This window comes from Nomascus leucogenys, chromosome 21, assembly GCF_006542625.1.
Source record: "Nomascus leucogenys isolate Asia chromosome 21, Asia_NLE_v1, whole genome shotgun sequence".
Taxonomy (NCBI): domain Eukaryota; kingdom Metazoa; phylum Chordata; class Mammalia; order Primates; family Hylobatidae; genus Nomascus; species Nomascus leucogenys.
Window position 1 is genome coordinate 45204188 of NC_044401.1, and position 27024 is coordinate 45231211.

Consider the following 27024-nt stretch of genomic DNA (forward strand, 5'->3'; position numbering starts at 1 on the left):
ATCTAAAACAGTGGCTGCCATGTAAGAAGTTCTCAGTAAATATTTATAGAAAGGAGGGACGGATCATGCATCAAGGACCTCTGCAGAGTTCTTATGTGAAAGACCGGCTCAGCATGTAGAACGGTAGAGGAAACTGGCTTAAGCTTTAGCAGGAGGACCTGAGGATGGGAGTGGGGAATCATGTTCTGATGCTAGGAGTCCTGACTGAGGAAGTCTTCTCTGGGGATGTATGGGTTAAGCACCTCTCATTTATTTGGACTGGTTGAAGGATGAGCAGGTCATTATCCACATTCCATTATTGGCAGATGTACATCTTTCTATTATTGGAAATCCTCAATAAACTCACCTGAGTAACATCAAGACAAAATCCACTTTCCATTTGACTCATCAGAAACCTCTTCACCGTACCCCGTGAATCTACATGCTGCTGCAGCTGCTATTTGTGCCTGTAGGAGGGAAGGTGGCATTGGCAGAATTAAAATGCCATCCCGCATAGTGGACGCTTAGCAATCATAAGTTTACTTTAATTGAAACTCAGAGTGATAGACTGGCACTTTTACTGCCCTACTTTGGGAACACTTTGACCTACTTAGAGGTAAACGTTTTTGGAAGTGGATAAAACCTGGAGTGGTTTGTTTTTAGCAACTCCAGCTGCAGCCATCTTTCACTTTGATAAATAGCTCATCTGCCCCTGAGCTCAGGCCAGCTCAGGCGGCTGCTCAGTACAGATATCCAGGAAACTGTCCTTGTTGCCAGCAGCTCTTCCTCTCTGTCATCACAGAAGAGGAATGTTGGCCATTCTGGGGAGACATCTGTGTCCTCTCAGTATGGCCTGAACCACCCTCCTACCTTGAACCTGGTTCAGACCAGAGAGTGATCAGTAATACTTCCTGGAAAAAAAAAAAGAGGGTGGCTGCAGGCTGAGCTGGGGCCTCTCTTAAGGATAAGTGAGACAGCTAGAAAGAGGCAAACAGGTGTCAGGTGGGCAAGTGCAGAGGAACACATTTAAAGGTCAATAGGTGAAGACATATGGACTGAGCTCAGTAATGGTTCAGTCATTAGAATCCAGGAGCTGTCTGTCACCAAGTGGATGATGGTACCCATGGGACCAGCAGTGGTGCAGTGGTTAGACCACACTAAACAGCGATAAGAAGGAGAAGAGATTACTATGCGTGATTCTGGCAAGCACAATTTTTCTGTACACATTACTGTTAAAATAACACGTATTACCTGGGAATAGTTACCCACATAGATATTATACACTTTTGAAAAAAACATATTTGGGCTGGACGCAGTGGCTCATGCCTGTAGTCTCAGCACTTTGGGAGGCTGAGGTAGGATGATTGCTTGAGGCCAAGGGTTCAAGACCAGCCTGGGCAATGTAGTGAGACCCCATCTCTATAAAACGAAAAAATTAGGCAGGTGTGGTGGTGCATACCTGTAGTCCCAGCTACTTGAAAGACTGAGGTGGGAGCCCATGATTTTGAGGTTACAGTGAGCTCTGATTATGCCACTGCACTTTAGCCTGGATGTCAGAGCAAGACCCTGCCTCAAAAAAAAAACAAAAAACCCACCATATTTGGAGTTCAAATTAAATATAGAAGCAATGTACACATTGTACCTCCTCTCTCTAATTGAAGTGTTTCTGGTTACTGATGACTATTGTCTCAATTCCTCTTTTTCACATAAAGAAGAAACCCCTACTTTGTGTCCAGTACTATTCTGTTTCCATTTCTTTTTTCTGCCACAGAAAATTAAACCAACTTCTGCTAGAATTCACCCTGTTCTTCTTTGTCTTTTCTCAGGGAACAGGCCTTATTTAATTTACATTTTCCTTATAAACTCCCATATATAGGTTAGCTTAGTGACTTACAAATAGTAAATGTTCTAAGACCAATTATTTGTTGAATAAATGATTAGTACTTGGAAAGAATCTTAGATGTTTAGGCCACAGCCACAAATGGAGGCCAGGGCTTGGTAATTTGAGAACATTGATTAGCCATCCTGGTATTAGCAATCAGGCAGTTCATAGATCAGAAATCTACACAGGGAAGATGAGAATTAAGGAACCTGCAGTTAGCAACCAGGGAGCATGGCAGGCAGTGGAATAATGGGTCAAGGGACCGATTGTCAGAGTTGGAGAAAGTAAAACCATTTATGTCCAAGTGTTTCCTAAACTCTACAGTGCAGGAACTCATCCACAGTGTGAGTGGCCTTGGGCCCTAAAGTCGGTGGTTCTCAGCTATGATTTCACATTGAAATCCTCTGCAGAGCTTTTTAAAACGCATAGATTTCCAGCCTGACCAACATGGTGAAACCCCATCTCTGCTAAAAATACAAAAAAATTAGCCGGGCGTGGTGGCAGATGCCCGTAATCCCATCTACTTGGGAGGCTGAGGCAGAAAAATCACTTGAACCTGGGAGGCAGAGGTTTCAGTGAGCACTCCAGCCTGGGCAAAAAGAGCGAGACTCTGTCTCAAAAGAAAAGAAAAGAAACAAAAAAGAAATGCCTATCACAAAGAGTTCAATAATGATGACCTCTGCAGAGCTTTTTAAAACGCATAGATTGGCTGGGCGTGGTGATGATTGCCTGTAGTCCCAGGTACTCGGGAGGCTGAGGCAGGAGAATCACTTGAACCTGGGAGGCGGAGGTTGCAGTGAGCCAAGATGTGCCCCTGCACTCCAGCCTGGGTGACAGAGCGAGACTCCATCTAAAAAAAAAAAAAAAAAAACCAAACCTATAGAATCCAAATCTGGGGGTGAGTGCTACAGGTAAGAACCCTTGTGGGGAAAGGAGAGCAAGGGAATGGTTGGAGTGGAGTTAAAGAGATCAGGGCCTGGCCTCTGCACTCACCAGGAACCATGTTCACAGCTCACTGAGCCTATGTTCTATAAAAGGTCTCAGTACTTGTCACAGTAAGAAGGGTCTCCTATGAATCTCTAGGCCTGAATTGGGGCATGGTTGCTCTTCCTTCTGTCTCTGTCCTGAGCTCTAAGAAATGTGGGGAAATGATTGTGATTTAGTAAAATTCTATTCCTGTCCATCTGAAGAGAATAACCCTAAAGGAAAAAAAAAATGGACATATGCCTGTTGGTGGAAGAGACAGATGCCTGAGGTCATGGTCCAGTGTTACTGAAGGCTGTGGTTAATGTGGAGGGAGAGGCAGTCACACTGGTGCCTGATATCAGGCCTGGCATTGTGGTACACCTGGCCTACTACATCTGCAGGCTGATACCAGAAATTCTTTGGGGTTCACTGTTGTTGGAAATGAGGGTGGGACATAAAGTGGTCACATAGGTAGGCAGAAAGCCTTATTCATGTAAAATGGACTTAGGCTGCAGGTATCACTGAAGACAAAGTCTGCCAAAAATATAAATGGGACTCAGCCACCTAGTTGAAAAGTAAGACTATTGTAAATATATTGCTTATAGCTCAGGAGTTTTTAGCCTGAACTTTGGGAGTGGGTGGGTAGGTATGTGAAAACCCTGAAATAATAAGACATTCAACTGGCTTACACAAAAAGGAATGTATAAGCGAGGGGCTGGCACAAGTAAAGTCCAGGAATAAAGCTTTAGGAAGAAGCCTCTCTAGCTATTCAAATGATATCACGGGAAACCTACCTCTCTTTTCTCTCTCTCTCATCTTTTCCCTGTGTTGGCTTCATTCTCAGAGAGCTTCTTCCCATATTGTTATAGCAAAATACCCCCAGCTGCTTTAGGCTAAAATTCCATCAACTTAGAAATCTTGTAGAAAGAGATTGCTGTTTTCTCAGGTGTTCTTGCTAAGATTGCAGGGTTTATGCTCATTGCATAAACTCGAGTCATGTGCTAAATCTGAACCAATCCCTGTGGCTGCCTGGCCACACCCAGGTCATGGGCTTATCTTTGGAGTAGAGGGTGGACAAGGGGAAGATGTCAGCCACATCCAGAAACATGGCCTCAGAAGGAAGGAGAGCTGGTTCCTCAAAGACAAGTCAAGGTGCTGTTACAAAAAGAAGGTGCACAAATGCCAAATGGGCAAGGAAAATGTCCGAATCTCGAGTAGGTCTCCGTGTGTTTCTGCACCAACAACATCAGCATCACCTGGGAACTTGTAGCAGTGCAAATTCTCAGGCCCCACCCCAGACCTACTAAATCAGCAACTCTGGGAGTGAAGCCTAATAATCTGTGTTTTAGCACACCTTCCAGGTGATTCTGATATATACTCGAGTTTGAGAACCATCATACTGCACCAGTGGTTTTCAAACTATGCTGCATATTACAAACACCTGGAGAACTTTTAAAATACTTGTGCCCAGTTGCACCCAAAGTCAGTTGATCTAAAACTCAGGGTGTGTGTGTGGGGGGCGGGGAGGGGAGACTCAGGCAGCAATAGCCTCAAACTTGGTTCCACCCCAGAGCCTAAAAAATACTAATGCCTAATATTTTTAAATGCTTCCCTCCTGATTCTTATCAGCACCAATGTTTTAAAATCATATCCTCCACCATCCCTTCTAAATTGTCTTGAGAATATTAACTTAAAACATCTGGATGCAGGCTAGAGAATCCAGGCATCTATTAACCCTCTCAACTAATAAACCTGGTCACATATCTGATGTGGATTAACTTTTCTCTCACATTCATGATGAGTCTGTCCTAGGAGCTAGCTTCAGAAGGACTGAAATTGTTTTTGTTCACCAATGTAGACCCAGTACCTAGAACAGAGCCTGACGCAGAGTAGGCACTCAGTAAGTATTTGATGAATTAACGAGTAGGTCCACGAACAGTTAATGTCCCCATGTTGTTTGAGATTTCCTTGATGGCCAGGTGTGGTGGCTCACACCTGTAATCCCAGCATTTTGGGAGGCCGAGGGGGGTGGATTGCTTGAGCCCAGGAGTTCACGACCAGCGCAGGGAACATGGCAAAACCCTCTCTCTATTAAAATAATAATAATAATAATAATAAAGGAAAGGAAAGGAAAGGATTTCCTTGTTAGGTTGTAGACACTGGCTAGTCTCATTCTGGAAGGCATGTGAGGATGGCAATGGGACTCTTGGGTTATTGGTGTCTAAGCCCAGAATGAATCTCCAGCATGGCCAAAAATGTATTGACCTTGCCAACTTAAGATAGGAAGAGGTTCCTAATGGTTTTATGCCTTTAAATTGAGATAGGATAAATTCCTGGGTTATAAGAATTAGTAGAGGCTGGGTATGGTGGCTCATGCCTAAAACCCCAAAAATTAGATGTGCATGGTGGCGCCCGTCTGTATTCCCAGCTACTCTGGAAGCTGAGGCAGGAGAATTGCTTGAACCCGGGAGGCAGAGGTTGCAGTGAGCCGAGATCATGCCACTGCACTCTAGCCTGGGTGACAGAGTGAGACTCTGCTCAAAAAAAAAAAGTATCAGTGGAAACATGCCCAATGGACCCATTTTGCCTATAGTGGACTACTTTAGGGTCTACTGGTATTTGATTTCTAAAGTAAGAGTTGGGTCTTTCTCAAACATGTAACTCAAGCCAGTTTCAGCAAGATGACAAAAAAGTGATCCAGTGTTATCTGAACACAAAAACCAAGAGGGAAGATTTCAGTAAAAAACAAACTGGTTTTTCCCCATGAAATTTTGAAGCATCTTTGAATTCCCATCATAATGCCCCCAAAGTGTAAAAAGAGATGGATTGGGTGGGTAAACCAAATATTGAGCCTTGGACCATAGCATCCATACTATGGATCACAGGCAAATAAAGTTAATTTTTACAGACATTTTTGGTCTGGGCTTGCAAGAAAAACAAAATAGGTATTGTCTTTGGTGACATGGAAGAGAGAACTAAATAATAGTGCTGGTTGTTGTGGGTCAGAACTGGAACCCAGGATAACTATGTGAGGATTAAGGATCCTACAGTAATTCAGCCTGGCAAAATGAGACTGACCAATTATCAGGATGGTCAGTGAATCAGGAATCTTGGGTGCAGACAACATGAGCAATTTTTATTTTTATTTTTTTTTGAGACAGAGTCTCACTCTGTTGCCCAGGCTGGAGTGCAATGGTGCGATCTCGGCTCACTGCAACCTCCGCCTTCCGGGTTCAAGCAATTCTCCTGCCTCAGCCTCCCGAGTAGTGGGGATTACAGATGTGCACCACCATGCCCAGTTAATTTTTGTATTTTTAGTAGAGATGGGGTTTCACCATGTTGGCCAGGCTAGTCTTGAAGTCCTGACCCCAGATGATCCGCCCACCTTGGCCTCCCAAAGTGCTGGGATTACAAGCGTGAGCCACCGCGCCCAGCCAACATGAGCAATTTGACCGTAATTTCTCTGTTTTTGTATGTGTTAGAAAGAGCACCAGAGATTCATTTCCTGCTTGACAGTGACGTTCTTATGTAAACCTTGCCAAGAGAAACCATCAGGGAGATGGCAGTAGTAAAACTAGAGGGTAGATTTTTGACTTTATGTTCTACTGTTCCAAAGGGGCAAAGCTTTTTAGAGTTTTTCTTCAGAATTAAACCATTAAAGCCTCATCATAGTTTATTAATTCAGTTTCTTCAAAGGTAAAACAGGACACTACAAGATTTTTTTTTATGAGGATAAATGAGATAATATATGGATAACATGGAGGAAACTGCTTAGCACATAAATGCTCAATAAATGTAAGCTATTGTTACTCATTAGGTTATGCTTCGATCATTTACTGGTATCCCAACCATGTGGCAGATGCCTTGGCACATATTTTTTTTGGGGGGTTGAGCTGTGGGGGATGGCGTCTCACTCCGTTGCCCAGGCTGGAGTGCAGCAGCACAATCATGAGTCACTGCAGGCTTGACATCCCCAGGCTCAAGTGATCCTTACACCTCGGCCTGCCAAGTAACCAGGATCACAGGTATGGTCCACCAAGCCCCGCTCATTTATGTACTCATTCATTTATTTTTATTATTTGTAGAGACAGGGCCTCCCTGCATTGTTCAGGCTGGTCTTGAACTCGTGGGCTCAAGTGATCTGCCTTGGCCTCTCAAAGTGCTGGGATTACAGGCATGAGCAACCATGCCTGGCTGTTACATAGATAAATAAAGCACAAATCTAAGCATGGTTCCAACTGGGAAAGGAAGCCCCAAATCCTGGTAACTTTTGAAAGCCTTGTCCCATGAGTGTGTTTCTTCCAGGAAGGCATTGGTTACCTGGGTGATCAAGCTTCTGTTTTTCATTCCTCCCACAAACTTCCCTTTTTTCTGATGAATGGGCCCTCTTTATGAGTGTTGTATGTTTCCAGCAGGCCCTTTGCCCTAAAGCTGGACACAAAGGAATGGGAGAGACACCCTGTGAGTAATACAGTGGTTTGTGGGAAGGTCCCACTGATGTGGTCCAAGTGGGCTTCAAGGGGGTTGTGGAAAGCAAGCTTGGCCTTGAAACATGAAAAAGATTTAAAAGATAGGGATGGGGTATAAGTAAAGGCATGATAGGTCTACTGGGCATATTGGGCAGGGGGGATGGTGAATGGAACTCTTGCACCGTAAGTAAGTAAGATGTTCGAAGTTTCTCTGTAGGCATTCATTCACCTGGAAATATTAAACTTCACCTCTGTAACAGGATGTTAGCCCAGAAACATGGCCTGAGAAGGGAGGAGGACTGGTTCCTCAAAGACAAGTCAAGGTGCTGTTACAAAAAGAAAAGGGGACAGATGCCAAATAGGCAAGGAAAAAGTCTGAATCTCAAGTAGGTCTCAGTGTGGTCCTGTACCAACACCAGCATCACCTGGGAACTTGTAGCAATGCAAATTCTCGGGCCCCACCTCCTACCTACTAAATCAGCAACTCTGGGAGACATCCATAGATATTTTTAAATTCTACCATCAGCCATATGTGGTAGCTCACATCTCTAATCCTAATGCTTTGGGAGGCTAAGGCAGGAGGATCACTTGAGCCCAGGAGTTCAAGACTAGCTGGAGCAACATAGCAAGACCCTGCCTCTATTAACAAAAATTTTTTAAAGAAAATCTACAACCGTGGAATATATGAATTCTTTTACAATTTTTTTTAAAATGGGGAAACTGAAGATAAAAGGTGAAGTGACTTGCCTAAGGTCAAACAGCTAGCAGGCGGCAAAACAGAGCTTTGAAGGTTGGTTGTGTGATTCCAAACCCAGAATGTGTTTTCACGTCATTACAGTTGGAGAGCTGATCAAGATGAGGCACTGTTATCATTATTAGTAATCAGCATTACACGGAAGGAAAGGAAAGCATTGGGGACGGTGTTTTCAAATACAGAGGAGGCTGTGGGGAGGGAACGGGTGAGGATGCGAGGAAGAAAAGGGCATCCTTGAGTCTTGGACCATCTAAGTCTGCCTGCCCCTCTCTCACCTCTTCGGCCCCATCTAGTTGTATTTTTTAAGCCAGCGCCCATTGTGGTGGCCTTTGAGGGGAGGAAGTTGCACATAAGGAGTACCTACCTGTTTGGTGCGAAGGGCTCAAACTCCGCCCATTTGCCCCGTGCCCACAGCACTGATGCCACAGGCAGTGTTGCATAAGGCTCCGGCCGCTGCTGGCCAGGTCTCCTGCGCACAGCTGGACCTTGGAACTCCGCCCCTTAGGCCCTCCCTCCTCTCCTGGCCCCTCCCCGCTTCCCAAGGTGGCAGTGGCTCCCAGTAAGTCAGAGCTGCGGCCGCGGTGCGGGGAGAGCACAGCGGAGAGGGCGGGAGCGAGGTCTAGAGCCGGCTCTCGGGCGGCGGCGCTGAAGTTTCCTTCCCGCCGCGCTCTCACCCCGGGCTGGCGCCCCGTGCCATGCGGGAGCGCTGGGGCGGCGGGGCAACATGAAGGGCGGCGACAGGGCTTACACCCGAGGTCCCTCTTTGGGGTGGCTCTTTGCTAAGTGCTGCTGTTGCTTCCCGTGCAGAGGTGAGTGGCTGTCGGCGGCCTTGGTGCCTTCTCTTAGCCAGACTGGTCGCGCTGAGCGCGAGGGAGGGTGGTAGGGAGGGAAGGGTTGGGGAGGCCTCTGGAGTAGCGGGATGGGGGTGGGGATCAGGAGGGCGGCTAAGGGATAGAGTTTGCTGCGATCCGTTTCACAGTTTCCCAGACAGAACGCGCGCGCTCGCTGGCTGGCAGTGAGGTTCTGACTTGGATGCGGAGCTGCTGTTTGGGAATTCAGTCACTTAGCAGCGACTTTGGATGTCAGGGCGCCAGCCTGCTAGGGAGTGGGATGCGGACGCGGGGGTGGGAAGGGGACGCAGAGCCGCGTGTGTCCCTATAGTGGCGGAGAAGTACCTCACTTCTCATTTACACATGGATCTCAGCTGCGGGATTAACGTGTGACTCCTGGCTACAGGAATGTGTTTGACACCTGTCTGTACAACATGAACTGTTTTTGCCAAGTGACAATTTTCTCATGGGACTGGAGCACATTTTTTCTGCCTGGGTTTTCACAGGCCAGCGTGGATTTGCAGCTCTGGGCCGGAGCTTGGCTCATTAATTAACAACTCTCTCTGTGCCCAATTAGGACTGTATTTAATTATTCTGCCAATCTTAATGTCGTGGAAGAGACTTGCAGGAAGCACCCAGTTTCCCCCAAAGCAGCCGTCGAACAGGAGGGCGAGAAGGATCACAGAGGGAGGGTTCTCAATTGTGTGGCTTCTCCTGAAAAAGAAATCGGAACCTTCCCAAATAGGATAAGCAGATGCTCCTAAGGCTGTTCATGTCACTTTAACACACGCTAGGATAGCGGGGGAAGACTGTTTTTGTGTGGGTAGAAATGAGAATGTAGCCCCTACTTGACATTTGCCCTTTTAAAAAGTTTCGCCTTTTGGGCCTCTGGCCTCCACCCCCATTTACAATACCCCACCCAGTCTCCCATCCCATCTGCTATGCAAAATCCTAATGGAACTTTCTGGCTGAGTTACTGGTTCATAAACTTCATCCAAGCCACCTTTCACCATCCTCTATGCCACAAACACACAACATAGCCCTGAGAAATTTTCTATCCTGAGCAGATTTAAGGTTACCAAAACTAATTAAATCTGAATGGCTTTTCCTGCAAGTCATTAAGGTCATAATCTTAGCATTAGATTGTCTCAATCTCTGCATTTAATTAGAACAGCCTGGAACCGTGTAGTTTTGAGCTCTAAAAACCAAAATTCAGATGAAGAAGGAATGTGAGGGGCCGGGGACCCTCTAAGTCTGATTCAGAAACATTCAAAACCAAGGCTGGGAATTGAGGCAAAGGGGGAATAAAGCACGGAGGAAGCAGGAAATGGCTAAGGGGAATCTGAGTGGGTGGGTTCGCTCGGAGCCTGCCCTGCTTTCCCCGCAAAGAGTTTCTCTGCAGGATTTCTTGGGAGTCCGTTTCCTGTCAGAATGTGGGGGCTGGAGTGGTGCTTATCTGAAGCCCCCACAGCTGCCTCCTTGAGTCCACACGTGTGACAGCCCTGGCTGCCCTGCAGGGTAACTCTCTGGGGGTCTTGCTGGCCCTTGCTTTGTTGAGGAATTGCCCGACTTTCCCTCTCGCTGAGATGCAGGGGAGGGGCTGGGGAGCTGGCTCCGGGGCCTGCTGGGTGCCTCCAGCCTAGGGCCTGTGAAGGCAATGGCTGCTGGCTCCGTGGCTAGGAGAGGAGGTGTGTGAGTGGCTATCGTAGGAGCCGGAGCTGAAAAGGCCAGCGACCCTCAGATGAAGTCTGAGGGAGTCAGAGGTCCAAACAATGAGACCAGTTTAAAAGGGAAAAGAAGGGTGGCAAGGTGGGTGCCCGGGGTCTTGATTTACTCCTCATTCCCCTAGATCTGAAATGTGTGAAGATGAAAAACGGGCTCATCAGAGGACGATGGTGGGGGAGGTGAGTTAGCCACTCTCCAAAGAAAACTCCTGCCTGTGTCTAGGCTGGGGGTCCTGTCTGAGGTGTTGGGCATGCCCTGGGGCTCCCTCAGGCTCACTCTAACCGAAAACAGTCTCCACTCAGCCTGTAGGCATCAATTTGAAAACAGATTGAAAAGATAAGGTCTGTATTGAGCCTGAGTGCATGGCCCAGAGTCCATGGACTCTTTGGGAAGAGGCTTGCCCAATTGCAACACCCAGAAGGGCTGAGGGGAGAGTCTTGAGGCTGTCCCTCAAGTGGAGGGTGTGCACTGCAAGGGACTGACTGCCTCCCTTTTCAGTTGAACCAGTTCCTCTGGTCTTAGAGAAAATACAATGGAAAGGCAACCTCCCCACTCCACCTTGTAGATAAAGGCGGCCGGTTGTTTGGTCTCTATCGGTTGTTTGGTCTCTATCGCTTCTCTCTCAGGGAGAACTTGGCTGTCTCCTGCGGCTTGAGTAGCTTGACTCTGAAGCAATGACTCAGAGCCCACTGCTGTGGTTCCCAAGGCAAGGGGACTTGACCATCTGACTTCCAGTCATGCAGGATTTAAAGGATACCTCCTTCTAAAGTCTGAGGAAAAGGACAAAAGTAAAAGAACCAAGAGGAAGTGGAATGTTTTGGCTATTTTTGACTTGAAGCTAAGTGAGCTACACTGGAATTTCTCTGGTGACTTCTGAGTGGTTGTAATTGTCATCACTAGGGTCAGAGTCAAGGATTTAGATAAAGTACCTGTGTGGTCTTTAAATATCACATTTGAGGAAAATATGGATGAATTTCACTGAACTTATCTTTTGATTTGGAAGAGTATGGAAAGCAACTATCTTGTATTTTTCCCTCCACCCCCACCCTCCACTTTTTTTTTTCTGATACAGGGTCTCACTCTGCTGCCCAGGCTGGAGTGCAGTGGTGTGGTCATGGTTCACTGCAACCTGGATTTCCTGGGCTCCCATCTCAGCCTCTCAAGTGACTGGGACCATAGGTGCATGCCACTACCCTAGGCTAATATTTTTATATTTTGTAGAGACAAGATCTCACTATGTTGCCCAGGCTGGTCTCAAACTTCTGGGCTCAAATGATCCTACTGCCTCAGCCTCCCAAAATGCCAGGAATACAGGCGTGAACCACTGCACTTAGCTTTTTTGGTTCTATTGAGTATGAGTACAGAAAGCAGGTTTGATGAAAGATGATTTTTCTTCCCTACCTTGAAACTAGTGTTGAAAGGCAGGAAAACTGAAAACCAAGGATAGAAAGGAAATAGATATCAGGTGAGAAGGAAGAAAGAAGGCAAATGCATTTATAACTGCCTTTTTGAAGGTGAAAAACAACCAAAAGTGAGATAATGGCATGCATGTGTCTAAGGGGTGATAAATCATTGATGTTACATTCTGTGGGGAGTTAGTTTTGGGATAGCTTTGACTAGCTAGACTGTCCTTCAAGCCTGAAAAAGTGGGTCAGTTCAGAAAAGATTTCAAATCACCTGGAAATTGCTAAGTTACATATTGCACTGGAATTTGTGATCAAGGAGCCCAGAGATTTTTCTGACCTTTCTAGGTAGAAGCCAGTTTTAGAGACTTAATTTTGTTTTGAGATGGAGTCTCACTCTGTCGCCCGGGCTGGCGTGCAGTGGGACAATCTCGGCTCGCTGCAACCTCCGCCTCCCAGGTTCAAGCAATTCTCATGCGTCAGCCTCCTGAATAGCTGGGACTACAGGCATGCACCACCACGCCCGGCTAATTTTCTGTATTTTCAGTAGAGACAGGGTTTCACCATGTTGTCTAGGCTGGTCTTGAACTCCTGACCTCAAGTGATCCACTCACCTCAGCCTCCCGAAGTACTGGGATTACAGGTGTGAGCCACCGTGCCCAACCAAGAGACTTAAGTTTCTAGTCAACTTTCATTAGCTTTAGGTATGTGGACAAAAGTCCCCTTTTGAAAGCTTTTCCTGATTACCATCCTCCACAGTGTGCATGGGATTTATTTATACTTGTTTACTGCTGTATCAGTGTCCTTGCATCCCAAGCCCAAGTGCCATTGTGTGTTCACATTTAGACTGAGATAGTCCAGCTGCCTGAACATCTCAGAGGTAAAGAGAGGAAGGAAGTGGGACTTACCCAAGCTGAATCACTTCACTGGGGAGGTGCAGGGATCGGTTTCTGTGATTCTTTCTTTACATTGGTAGTCCTTCCTGCTTGACTCTGATGTCATGGGCTATGGGTAAGTGTCATGGGGATTCACAGGGCATCCAAAGGCATTTTTGTCTATAACTTTCTCTTATCCTACTTTGTTCCAGAATTCTCAACCAGAAACCTTATGACTTGATGTAAATGTCTCTTCCTTGGCCCTCAAATTAATATAGCCCATTTTATAAATGGAGTTTAATATGTGAAACCATGACACCAAGTTCCTTTAGAAAGGTGTTGGTAACTGCAAAAAGGAACCATTATGACATTCACTGTTGTTGACTTTAATTCACCATCTACTGTAATCCCAGCACTTTGGGAGGCCAAGGCAGGAGGATTGTGTGAGCCCAGGAGATCAAGACCAGCCTGAGCAACATAGGGAGACCCCATCTCTACAAATTAAAATATTAGCTGGGTGTAGTGACATGTACCTGTAGTCCCAGCTACTCGGGAGGTTGAGGTGGGAGGATCGGTTGAGCCCATGAATTTAAGTTTACAGTGAACTATGATGGCACCACTGCACTCAGCCTGGGTGACAGAGTGAGACCCTGTCTCCAAAAAATAAACAAAAATAAAAATTCACCATCCAGGGGATAAAATCCTTGGGGCCTTTATGTGTATCCTTTTATTTCTTCATCTTCTAGTAAGTGCCTTTACCATGATGAAAACTGAATTGATTATTTAGCATGTACAGTTGTCCCTCAGTAGCCACAGGGGGTTGGTTCCAGGAACCCCTGCGGGTACCAAACTCTGAGGATGCTCAAGTTCCATAGTCGGCCTTATTGAATCTTCAGATACAAAAAGTCAGACCTCTGTGCCCATGGGTTTCGCATCCCACAAATATAGTATTTTTTATCAGGGTTTGGTGAATCTGAGGATGTAGAACCTGTGGATACAGAGGGCCTACTGTACGCTTTTGCGATATATCTCTTGGTTTTCTTTGCCTCCCAGGGATGTACTCTATTTCTATCTTTCTTTTTTCTTTTTTTTTTTTTAACTAAATGTCTCAGCAGAATCAACCAGGGATATACTCAACCTGGGAAGAAGTAGCACACATATTTACTGTCTTCAACCCGAATCCTATGCTTCTCTTTCCATGTCTGATTATCTGATCTACTGAATGGTGATAGGTGTATCATTTATTACCTAGATACAGTATCAATTAGTATCTGGATAACATTACTGACTGCCAGTCAAACCACAGCCTGGTAGAAACGGGGGTGTATAAAGGTGGTGGGGTGAGGTGGAGATTGGAAACTGAAGCTGAATATCCCTCCTGTGGATGCTGCATGCCCAACAATCACTGATAATCCTGTAGGCAATGGTTCCATGGGGTATAGGTTCATAAGTCCTACCTTGGGAATAAAAGATACAAATTATGACCCTGTATCTGTTTTTTAATGCAAAATAACTTTAAAAATAAAAATAAAGTTGAATGTTGGGGACTTTACTCTTGAGCCCATACAACACTGGGCATACCTTCTGGAGTAGTGTTGTCCTATTTTGTAGTATTCCATTTGAGAATCTTCATACTGTTCTCTTCTACCCTAAAAACATTGCCCATCTTTTTGCACTTGATCTTAGCCAAAAGGCCAAGAAGCGATTGCCCATCTTTTTGAAGTGCTACTCCTCTTTCAGTGAGTAGTACATCCTGCCCCTTCCTTTAGACCTAACCCCAGGCTTTTCCTGAAGGAAGGCTCTGGAAAATGCTAAGGTCTGAAACCTGAGGGTGTCTTCTCAAGCAGAAGGGACTAAATCATGGAAAGCTACAGCCAGAAGGAACACCAGGAATCATTTAATTCCATCTACCCCTTTTATGCAGGAGAAAATGGAGATCCAGCCTTTTAGTAGCAGGATCAGAACTAGCATCCTTTTCTGATACTCTTTCCTCAACTCTTTCATTCCTGGGCATGTGGCTTGTCTTCCTCTGACCAGAGGCAGGACTGACCCAACTGAGAAGGGTAGAGATAGTACCCAAACTCTAAATCAGGTGTTGACTGTGGAATGATCTGTTGTTCTTGGGGGTGACTGCACTGCTTGGAGCCATTTGGAATTAAATGTACCTGCTTTCAAATGTGGTCTGCTTTCAAGGGACTCTTCTGTCCCAAAACTGAAGATGGCAGAGACCACCATCACATCTCTCTCTCCCAGAGCAGCTTGTACACGTTTTCTTAGTTAATATCTGTTCATGTTTTTCTCTCTGGTTCAACTTAATTCAGGTCCCTTTTCCCGCTCTTTTTTGTCCTAGTTCTTTCCTTTTCTTTTTTTTGAGACAAGGCCTCACTGTGTTGCCCAAGCCGGTCTCGAACTCCTGGACACAAGCAATCCTCTCATCTCTACCTCCCAAAGTGCTGGGATTACAGGTGTGAGCCACCATGCCCAGCCATTGTCCCTGTTCTTGAAGCTTACCCTTTCACAGTCATTGCATCTTTGAATGTTGCTTTTTTATGTAACACAGTGTTTTAATTTATTTGACAAATGTTTATGCTGACTGCATGCCAGCCCTGTGCTAGGTGCTTGGGAGAGTGGACAAGAAGGAATCATAATGACGTTTATACCCCATTGAGCTGTGAAGATTGGTTAAGACAATGTAAGCAAAGGGCCTAGCATAATGCCAGGCATATAAAGTGCTCTAAAAAAGATTAGCTATTAACCATAGCAGTAATTGTAATACTAGACATAGACCCCATCCTCAGGAGACTCCCAGCTAAATATCTGTGGGTTCACTAGGTGGTAACACTGTAAATGTAAGTTCCAAAGCAATTTAATGGCCCTGGCTCAAACCATTGTCAACAGTGCCTCAGTGCTGTGGAGTTGTCACTGTGGGGAAGAAAACTTGTGATCTTGATGTGTGGTGGGAATTTCCTTTTTAAAAAAATTAAACCAGTAAAAACCACATAACACTTCCAGTGTTGTAATTTCTTTGTGTTACATAAAAGAAGATTCAACAGAAGATACTGGCAAGAGGCTGGGCATAGTGGCTCACACCTGTAATCCCAGCACTTTGGGATGCTGAGGCAGGCAGATCACCTGAGGTTGGGAGTTCAAGACCAGCCTGGCCAACATAGTAAAACCCCCGTCTCTACTAAAAATACAAAAATTACCTGGGTGTGGTGGTGCATGTCTATAACCCCAGCTACTCGGGAGGCTGAGGCAGGAGAATTGCTTGAACCCAGGAAGCAGAGGTTGCAGTGAGCCAAGATAGCGCCACTGCACTCCAGCCTGGGTGACAGAGCAAGATTCCGTCTCAAAGAAAAAAGAAAAAATACTGGCAAGAAGCCTACATATCCCTAAGTTATCCTTCTCTTAGGGGCAGCACAAGGTACAAGAACTGGAGAATAGCAACCTGATTTTTGAAGTTTGGATCCTGAGAACCTACATTATACAAAAAAAAAAAAATAGCCAATTGCTTTTTCTTGCCTGTGCCTTGACTTTGGTTAGCAATATCATTGGAAACGTTTTTCTCTTCTTTTTGGCCAATATTTATTGCACATCTTTTATGTTTGAGGCTTTGTTGGTTCTTCTTCAGACTGTTTTTGCCTAGATAAAAATCATAACCGGCTGCCCTCAGGCCATTATTCCAGCCCCCATGGTGCTGGATGTTTCACTGAGGCTCCGCAAATATCTTCCCCCTCCCTTGTAGGTGAGGCCCACGGGTGGCTTGCCTCCCTGCCCGCTGTAATCAGTGACTAATAGAGCACATCTTTTGCCCTTGGCAGAACTGTGTTACAATTCCTGGAAGGAGGGGAACCCTGGTTACACCTGTGAGGCAGCCAGGAGGCTGCCAGGCAGCTTTTGCCAAGTGAAAGAGCAAAGATCAGAGTTCCTAAAACAGGTTGTTCCACATTCTTTTTGCCTTTCTGGTGACCACAGTGAGGAAACTGTCAAATTGAAGGGGAGGGAAACCCCTTCTGCTGCTAGGTCAAAGCAGTACCTCCTAAAATTTTTCTGTTTCCAGGTATGTGTTCTTCCCGGCGCAGGATTAGTTGTGGGCTTGTATCTCTTCTTTTACAGCATCTGGTGTGTCATCAGCTGTCAGGATATTCTCAGTTTTTGCTCTCTCTCCATGAGAATCTTCACATTGCTCCTGTGGGGAAAGGGATGTTATCTTCTCCCTTTCAAAGGGGAAACCAAGCCTTGTTGTTTAAAAGAATTGCAAACACATTGTTTGCCACAGATTTTGTATCTCAGTTTCATATCTGTGCAGTGCTCCTTCTCTTCTTTGTCTGCCTACTCACAGAATGACTTACAGCAGAAGTTCTCAAAGTGTGGTCACCTGGGAACGTGTTACAAATGCAGATTCCCAGGCATCATTGACTGCCCTGCCCTGCCCCGCCCCGCCCCGCCCCGCCCCACCCCACCCCACAACTCAGGGGTGGGCTCTAGCAGTCTGTGTTTTAATAAGCCCTCCAGGTGGTTGTGGTGCATGCTCAAATTTGAGGACTACTGACTTAGAGCTGCTGACTCGGAGGGAAAAGGTAGATTTCTTCTCAGTCTTGTCTTTTTCCTTTTGATTTGTTCTTTTCTCTCTTTCCTCCCTCCACCCTCCCCTAACCTTCTGCCGCCTCTCCCCATCTCCAGCAAAAGCATTCCATAATGGAAGGCTCCCTGTGTCCCTGGAGAATTCTTGGTTTGAGAAGTTGTAGAGGCCCATTTGCTATTTGCTTTCACAGGGGTGGCAGGGAATAGGAATTAGGAATCAGGAATTGTCTGTCTTCCACGAGGTTAACAGCCCAAAGATCCAGTAAGGGAGGTTGTTGCATCTTTCTTCTCACTTAAGATTACTTTGCTTTTATTTTGTTTTCCTCATTACCCTCTCCCACCACATTCCCCCGCCAGATGAGGTCTTGCCATGTTGCCCAGGCTGGTCTCTAACTCCTGGGTTCAAGTAATCCTCCTGCCTCAGCCCTTCAAAGTGTTGGCATTGCAGGTGTGAGCCACCACACCTGGCCTCCTCATTACTCTTAAAAATAACTATGCTCACTACAGAAAAAAATAAAAATTTAGGCAAACAAAAAGACCAAAATAGCATAATCCTAACCATCTAGAGACAACCACTACCTAATCACTTACTATATTCTTTTCCATGTGTTTACTGCTTTTTACTTAAATGGGTTCATTTTTACATGCTGCTTTTATAACTTGCTTTCATTTAATCTTCTGAACATCTTTCCCTATGGATGCATTTCCAGGATTTTTTTTTTTGGAGACAGAGTCTTGCTCTGTCGCCAGGCTGGAGTGCAGTGGCACAATCTCGGCTCACTGCAACCTCCGTCTCCTGGGTTCAAGCTATTCTTCTGCCTCAGCCTCCCAAGTAGCTGAGACTACAGGCATGCGCCACCACGCCCAGCTGATTTTTGAATTTTTAGTAGAGATGGGGTTTCATCATGTTGGCCAGGATGGTCTTGATCTCTTGACCATGTGATCCGCCCACCTCGGCCTCCCAAAGTGCTGGGATTACAGGTGTGAGCCACCGAACCCAGCCTTCCAGGATATTTTCGATGACTGTAAACATGTTTCCTTGCAGACAAGCCTTAAACTTGACAACTATTAGTATTAGTTTGATATAATGGTTAAGAGTTTGGTGGGAAGATCCTGGGAAGAGTCCTGGGTTAAGAAATAGATCTTTCCAGGATCAGATTATATAAACAGACTAATTCTTGTCCTGGGACTGACATATCTCCAGTCCCACTTCCCACCTTGCCTTTCTGCAGGGCCTGTGAATGATCAGCCTTTATCTCTCCTCCCCAGGAGATCAGCAAGCACTGTGGCTGGAGCCTTAGGATTTACCCCTCCCCTCTTTTTCTTAGTTATGAGGTATTGGGAATCTTCTCACCCTGGGGCCTTCTCATTGTGCAGCTGATCTCACTGAGCAGGTCCAGGGATTTTTCTTTCCTTTTTTCATTTTCTTTCCTTTTTTTGAATTTTTTAAAAATTTTATTTGTTTATTTATTTGAGATATACCATGGGAAATAGTTCATTTTCAAATTATTGCAACTAGGAAAGAGAACCTTGATTTTTTTTTTCTGAGAAAAATCATACATAAATGGGAAAATTTGAAAATACAGATAAATGAAGATAAAATTATATCACTTAGAGATAACTGGTATTAACACAAAATACATTCTTTTGGTCTTTTTTTATGTGTGTATTTTTTTTCTCGGAAATATGATACAGAAGTGTTACAAACTGTTTTCACCTAACATATTGAACAACTTCTACTACATTTTAATGAATGTATTCCATGGTATACTGGAGCCAGCTCAGCTCAGACAGGGATTGTTAAATAGTCAGGATTTCCAGAGCAGATTATCAAACTATTAGTAGCTTGAGATCAGCCATGGTGGGAGTATTTATACCATGGAAGTTACCAGACACCATGAATTGGGGCTTTTTGTTTTATTTAGAGAGCTGGTTTATTAGCGTACCACTGTATACACATTTTATCATGTAAATGTGATTTGTTCTGATTGAAATAATCTCCCTATTTTAGGTTATTTCTGATTTTTGCTGTTATAAACACTATGTAATGGCAATTATGGATGTCCTAGTACACATCCATAATTACTTCCTTAGGATACATTCCTTGAAATGGTTCCAGAATCAAAGGGTGTCTGGAATTACAAGAACTTGTTACCAAGTACCCTCAGTTTCTTACCCTTTGAAAGGAAGAGTGTACTATTTTTGTTTTAAGAGGATTTATGAGAAACATCCTCTAGTACCAAGAATTTCATGTCTCTCCTGTTCACTTCTGTTTACATTTTCTGAATGAATTCTTTTTATATAAGGAAATACCCTGGCTGAGAGTATAATAAGCAAATGCCTTTAATTCATAGGATATAGACTGATATGTGGGATATAAAAAGTATATTTTGTGGTATTCTGGAATGAAAGGTAATATATCATGATGACTAACTAAGAACTTGGAATCAGGTGCCAGAATGAATTTGAATCCCAGCTCTGCTGTAACTCTGTGCAAGATATATAAACTCAGATAGAATGATACTACAAATAGAATGATATCATTTCACTAATTATTAAAAAGTAGAAACAAACAGGTGAAATTAGTTTTATTGTATTGCATTTAACCCAATAGCTCCCAAAGTTTTTTCATCTCATATTTCGTTTCAAAACTATACCTCCATCTTAAAAAAAAAAAAAAAAAAAAAAAAAAAGACCAGGTGCGGTAGCTCATGTCTGTAATCCCAGCACTTTGGGAGGCCAAGGTGGGTGGATCACCTGAGGTCGGGAGTTCGAGACCAGCCTGGTCAACATGGTAAAAATACAAAATTTAGCTGGTCATGGTGGTGGGCACCTGTAATCACAGCTACTTGGGAGGTTGAGGCAGGAGAATCGCTTGAACCCAAGAGGTGGAGGTTGCAGTGAGCCAAAATCGCACCATGGCACTCCATCCTGGGAGACAAGAGCAAGACTCCGTCTTAAAAACAAACAAACAAACAATAGCTCCAAATATCATATCAACATACAATCAATATAAAAATTGAGATGCTTTACATTTTTTTTGTACCAAGTCTTTGAAATCTGGTGTGTAATTTAAATATACAGTACAGTTTCTTCAGTTTCTTCATCTGGAAGATAGAGATGACCATGGAATCTCTTCACAGGGTTTTTGCAAGGCTTAGGTGAGTTGATGTATGTAAATCACTTGCGCCTGGCCTGTGGTAAATCTAGGTAGGTGTTGGATTATTACTACCATTAATAAGTACATAGGGTCGGGCACGGTGGCTCACGCCTGTAATCCCAACATTTTGGGAGGCCAAGGTGGGCGGATCACTTGAGGCCAGGAGTTCGAGACCAGCCTGGCCGATATGGCGAAACCCCATCTGTACTAAAAATACAAAAATTAGCCAGGCGTTGGTGGTGCATGCCTGTAGTCCCAGCTACTCGGAAGAATGAGGCATGAGAATCCTTGAACCCAGGAGGCAGATGTTGCAGTAAGCCAAGTTTGTGCCATGGCACTGCAATCTAGGTGACAGAGCAAGACCCTGTCTCAAAAAAACAAAAAAGAACAAAAATAAGTACATAGATGTCTCTGTGGACCTGTGCCAACCGTCATCACATTCAGATGGTTTCATTAATTCCTTAGTCAAATAGGAAGTTAGGCTGAGCAGTTTTTGTGTTGATTCCCAAATATTTGAGTACTATGTGGCAGATATTAGGCTAGTGACATAGGAATCTTAAGATATTTCTCTGCCCCGAGTTGGTCCCAAGTAGATCAACTTGAGAGCTATTCCATAAGTGTGATACAGTAATAACAAAAAGGGGAAAGAAAGAAAAATCAGTTGCTAAAGACAATACGGGAAACAGTGCTGTGAGGTCCTGCCAGATTGCTGGCTAAAATAATTATGTAGAAGCTGATGGGAGCATAGTGGCCTGGGGTGATCTGGGAGGACTCCCCAGGGGATGCAGGGTTCTAACTATGTGCTAAAGAGCAGGAAGGGGTTTTTAAAGGGCCAAGGACATAGTGGGAGCAAAGCAGCAGGGATATTCAGGGGACCACAGAGGAAAACTTGGTTAGAGCTGCTTTCCAAAGCTGCACTGTCCAATCCAGTAGCCACTGGCCATTTGTGGCTATTGAGGACCTGAAATGAGGCCAGTCCAAATTGAGATATGCTGTATATGTAAATATTTAAAGCATCTCAATTTTTATATTGATTATATATCGAAATGATATTTGGAGCTATTGTTTTGAAATGAAATATGGGATAAAAAACTTTTGGAGCCACTGGGTTAAATGTAATGCAATAAAACTAATTTTACCTGTTTGTTTCTACTTTTTAATAATTAGTGAAATGATTCTATTCTCTCTGTAGTAAATTTTATATATCTCTGTAGAGAAGACAGTGAAATGTAGGACAGTCCTGCCCTTATGTTTGGGGGAACAGGGAGGGTAAAGTACTGGATCTAGTCTGAGGGAAGACCCAGCTCTTTGGAAGGAATCTGGAGGGCCAAGGACCCCAGCGAACTGGAACGCACTCTCAGGTTCCTGGAACTGTATTTTAGCCACCTGCTCCAGTTTGATTCCACAGAAATCTGTCCCATAGTGGTCACTTGCTTCTGATATTTACAAACATCCAGAGGGATTCTGGGGGAGAACAGCTGCTCCTCTGGAGGCCCAAGTCCATCTGAAATCACAGCTTGATTTCCAGAACCTAGGAGAGAGAGGTCCAGCTGGTCTTGATGAAATCAAGGGCTACTCCAATGGCCTGGAATCTCCAAGCAAGGCCGGAAGACTTTCTTGAGACATCCCAAGGGGCTTCCCATAGCCAGGTGGAAGGTCAAGGTTGACCTGAAGCCAGACCTGGATTGCCAGTGTGCTCTAACTTAATCCAGTCCTGTGAAGTCCTCCCAGAGATCCAGTGAGGTCAGTGGCTGCCAGAGTATTCTGGGGCCTTGCTGGAGGCCTCCTGACTCCTGGTCCCCTCAATAATCAGAAATCTAAAGGGGACAAGGAACTGCTGTCATAATTTTACGGTGTAGAGGGGCATCATAGATAGGTCCTTCTCTCTCTTTCTCTTTCTCTTCCCCTCATTACCCCCGCTGTCTCATTCACACACGTTTTGTTTTTTTGTGTGTGTGTTGTTGTTGTTTGTTGTTTGCTTGTTGTTGTTTTTGAGACAGGGTCTTGCTCTGTCACCCAGGCTGGAGTGCAGTGGCTCAATCTCGGCTCACTGCAACCTTCCCATCCTGGGCCCAAGCCATCCTCCTACCTAAGCCTCAAGAGTAGCTGGGACCACAGGAGCATGCCACCATGCCCAGCTAATTCCTAGTATTTAATAGAGACAGGGTCTTGCCATGTTGGCCAGGCTGGTCTGGAACAGCTGGGCTCAAGCGATCTGCCCACCTCGGCCTCCCACAGTGCTGGGATTACAGGTGTAGCCACCATGCCTGGCCTCACTCACACACATTTCTAAGTACTCTCAAGGAAAAGAACAGGATGCTCTGAGACTATCTGGGGACAAGGGTGGGTGGCTGTGGGGGTTAGATTGGGCAGTCAGGACCCTGCCTGAGGAACTGACATAGCTACCAAGAGTCTTGTTACTACCCCTCTTCTGGTCCGCAAGTGGGTATTATATGTGTTCTCTACCAAGTTTAAAAAGTATTGCCAAAAGGTTTTGCTAACTACTATGGGAGAACATCAGGTAGGGAAGTAGAGTAAAAGCAGCATAAAGCTGCATCGCCTTATCGCGCTCACATTTTTTAGGACCTTGCTTGAAGCCGACTTGCTTCAAGAGCTCTCCTGCCATTCTTTGGTCTATAAGAACCTCTGAGGAACCTGTACCTAAGTCACAAAGGATCACTGCCAGGGCCCTTACTTCCTGTTTGCAACCTGAGTCTCGTCGTAATTATGTTGGCGCTGGGATCCAGATTTTTAAAACAGTCAGAGTCCCATTCCCTGCAACCCACCTTGGCCTTTCCCATCTGTCTCTCATTTCTGTTCTGAGGCATTGCCATCCACAGCTGCTGCCTCCTGCTGCGATAACTATTATTCAGGGTGTGCTGGCAGGGTTCAGCTGAGTCTGCATGACCCTCTTTGGGCAATGCTGTAGACCTGTTTCTGTAACATTTGGGACATTGTACTCAGTGGCCTTTACGATCTTTTCCAATTCCCATTCCACAAAGGGATTTAAAAACCAGTGATAATCCTGTTTGTTTACTTGGGTTCTGCTTCAAAGCAAAAGACCTCAATAACCTTTTAAGGTTTTTTCCAGCCTTTCTAATTTTGAAGTTTCCATTTCTTTGGGCTTTGGTTTAGAAATTCTACCCCTTTTCCCAATTTAACTTACAGCTTCACCACCAACTAGTGCTTCCATCTTAGAGTGTTAGCAGCCAACTCTACCAGAGTGTCGATGGGTTCCACACACAGCTTGTTTCCCAGTGAACTCCCAGTGAGGTGGTCAAGTCTAAATTTAAACTATGACCCTTCTACCAGCATATGCAAGCCAGGGCTGCAAGAGCAAAATCAGAACTGGACTGTTCTCAGGGAGATGTGTGTGTAGGAATTAGAAGAGAAAGTGGGCAAGGCTTCCCAAAAGGTAGACCAGCCCCGGGGGAAGAAGAGCAGGAGTTCAGGGTGAGGATAAGTGTAGTTATCCGAAGGGACTGTTGGAGTTTATTGTAGCATGGCTGGGTCCCTTGGAGAAAGTCAGCCAAACTCTCCATCCTCTCAGTTTCCTCTCATTGTAACATACCAATGGCATAACTCACCTGGGTTTGTCATTACCATGGCTTCTTGCCAAGCATTATGGCACAATTATGTGCTCACCCTTGTCTCTTATTCCCAAGTCACAGATCCTTGATTTATGAGATACAATCTGCACATTATGTTATATTGGATTCAGCTCTTGTTTGGTTGCCTGGCTTACATCCTTATTTGCATTTTTCTGTATCAATGGGTACGTATTTCAAAGACAGGACAGGGCAGTGGCTATAATTCTGGTTGTGGAATGGCTTTGCCAAGTCAGGTACTAAAAAGTGAAACTGCAAAGCATAGAAACTGATTTAGTTTGTAACGTTTAGCTCATTATGATTTAGTCACACCTCCAATTTGTATTTATATTTGTGATTAGCATCCTATACCATGAAATTTATATATATATAGATATCATATATGTGACTATATATGTATGACATTTTTAGAATGGCATCAGATGTGATTCAAATAGAGCAATCTTTATTATTCTATTTGATTGTGATTGCTAACATATATTTTGGAAGTAGCCTAGAGGCAGGTTTGGAGAGGCTACCTTGAGTGCATGTGTTTTTCCAAAATGCCCCAGCTTGAAGTAGAGAGGAAAACCAGATTACAAAGCTTCTGAAGCTGGGGTTCTAGCACTCTCTGAAAGGGCCCAGGTTAGAATCACAAACAGGGCTTTGACTAAGAAGGAACATGGGCCAATTGGCCCTCTTGTGCTCACACGTCATTTTCTCTAGGTAAGCTAGAGCTTTTTGTGGGCAATTCTCTGTCTTTAGTTCAGACCTCTAAGAGCCAAGCATGGGTTGGGAGGGTCAGACTGAGTCCCCCTCCTGACATTAGAGCTTACTACATGTATGGCATTAGTCTGGTGACCTAACTTTATGGCAATTCTTCATCTGTGCACTTGGGGAAATACAGGCATCTATCCCTGAGGACGGTCGTGAAGATTCAAGTAAAAAAGTGTATGTGTATCACTTAGGGTAGTTCCTGGCTACCTGGTATATGGAATGCACTCAGTAAGTGTTAGCTTGAGAACAGCAACATTCTTCCCGTTATCAGACATTTCTCTAACTTATAGGGTAATAGCTTTAAATGAGCCATTATGTAGGATGGAAGTAGATTAGTGACTATTTCTCAAAGCTTTTAAGGAAACCAGACTTGTAACCTAGGTCTCAAACGATTGGCCTTTTGCCCAGGTTTTGAACCCTGGGAGTGTCCCTGTTCAAAACAAGTTGCTGATCTGGTAGATCCTATGGCTGATTCGTGATGACAGTTGTTATTAAAAAGAGATGGTCTCCTCCCAGTGTGCTGGATTCTTAAGTTATTCTTCAACCAGGTCACTATTAAGGACCTTTATATGTATGTGTTAGTTTGTACTATTATCCTGTATTCATGTTCAAAGTTGATGATCTTGGATGTATTCCTTTAGTTTCTACAATTATCTGCTATGCTCTGGTAAATATCTGCCTTTTATGGCTCAGAAATTTCTATTCTGGCCAGTGTGGTGGCTCATGCCTATAATCCCAGCACTTTGGGAGGCCAAGGTGGGTGGATTGCTTGAGCCCAGGTGTTTGAGACCAGCCTAGGCAACATGGCGAAACCCCATCTCAAGGAAAAAAAAAATATATCTGGCTTTGGTGGCACACACCTGTAGTCCCAGCTACTCAGTAGGCTGGGAGGGGAGTATGGCTTGAGTGTGGGAGGCAGAGATTATAGTGGGCCAAGATCACACCACTGCACTCCAGTCTGGACAACATAGCAAGACTCTGTCTCAAAAAAAATAAAAGAAGAAAAATTTCTGTTCTGTTGGCAGCAACCTGTCAGAGCTTCTTGTATTCAATAACCATACATACTAGTTTCAGGCAAAAAGAAATGACATTTTGGCTAAATATACTATTGGTTAGATTTATAGTTTACAGTAGGCTTTTTCCAATAGTGAAAATCACATATAGACCTTCATGTTCAGTAGGAAGGAAGAAGTCAGAAGTCCCCCAAATTGACTTTGCTTGGTGCTGTCTACCCTGAGTTAGGTGATATGCCCATCCTTGAGTTAACAATCCACTAAGTGAAATATTTCTCTTATTGTGGGACCTACCCTGGGAGTGGAGACTCAGCAAGGACAGGGTTTCAACTCACAAAGCTGTGAAATCTGGGGTGCTCCCATGAAGAGAAATGGATGCTGGGGAGATGGATGGGTGCCAGCAGATGTCCTCTATGTCAAGTGTCAACGTAGGACCTGTAGTCTAATGAGAAACTATGATGAGTTTAAGAACTGAAATCCCTCTGCCTTACCTGTTGTATGTGCGCAGAGGACAGAACTACCAGCTCTTCTAAAGGAGTGAGGGGAATGTGTTCAGAGGAGGCCTTGTGGAAAAGTGACACAGGGCTGGGTCTTAAAGGGTCAGGAGGGATATACTCCATCTAAGTTAGGCAAAGAAAATGGCACCAGGAAGGACATACAGACCTGGATAGGAATGGAATATCCATGGTAATGATGAACAGGTGTGTGACTGTAGCATCCTTAGGTCTTCAGCTTTTGGGAGTCAGCCTATATGTTTCACAAATGACAAAGCTGAGGCTTAGAGAGATTAAATGATTTTCCCAAGAGTACTTAGCTTGTGTGTTGAGTCCTGGTTTCTTCTCACTTACTCTGCTGGCCCCAGTTAATTCCAGTTTTCGTGTTTTTGTTTTTTTGTTTCGTTTTTTAATTACTACAGTGGGACCTAGTGCAATTCCACATCATGTGCCTGAAACCATGGGATGGGTTAGCACCTCCAGAAGCAGCCTTTTCTTGTGGGGTATTATTTTTATTTGCATATGT

General features: G+C 44.6%; 1 protein-coding gene across 16 annotated transcripts in view; it reads left to right on the forward strand.

Moving 5' to 3' along the window:
* KALRN (kalirin RhoGEF kinase) overlaps window positions 1-27024 on the forward strand; it is a 694786-nt gene that overhangs the window by 540271 nt on the left and 127491 nt on the right. For 4 of the 16 annotated variants that reach the window (XM_030802215.1, XM_030802217.1, XM_030802216.1 and 1 more), the window contains exon 1: window positions 8634-8859. The exons of the other annotated variants lie outside the window; for them this stretch is intronic. In XM_030802215.1, coding sequence (XP_030658075.1) covers window positions 8775-8859 — 85 coding nt within the window. In that variant the 5' untranslated portion in view covers window positions 8634-8774. Of the gene's footprint in view, window positions 1-8633; window positions 8860-27024 lie in introns of those variants that run through there. 16 annotated transcript variants of the gene reach the window in all.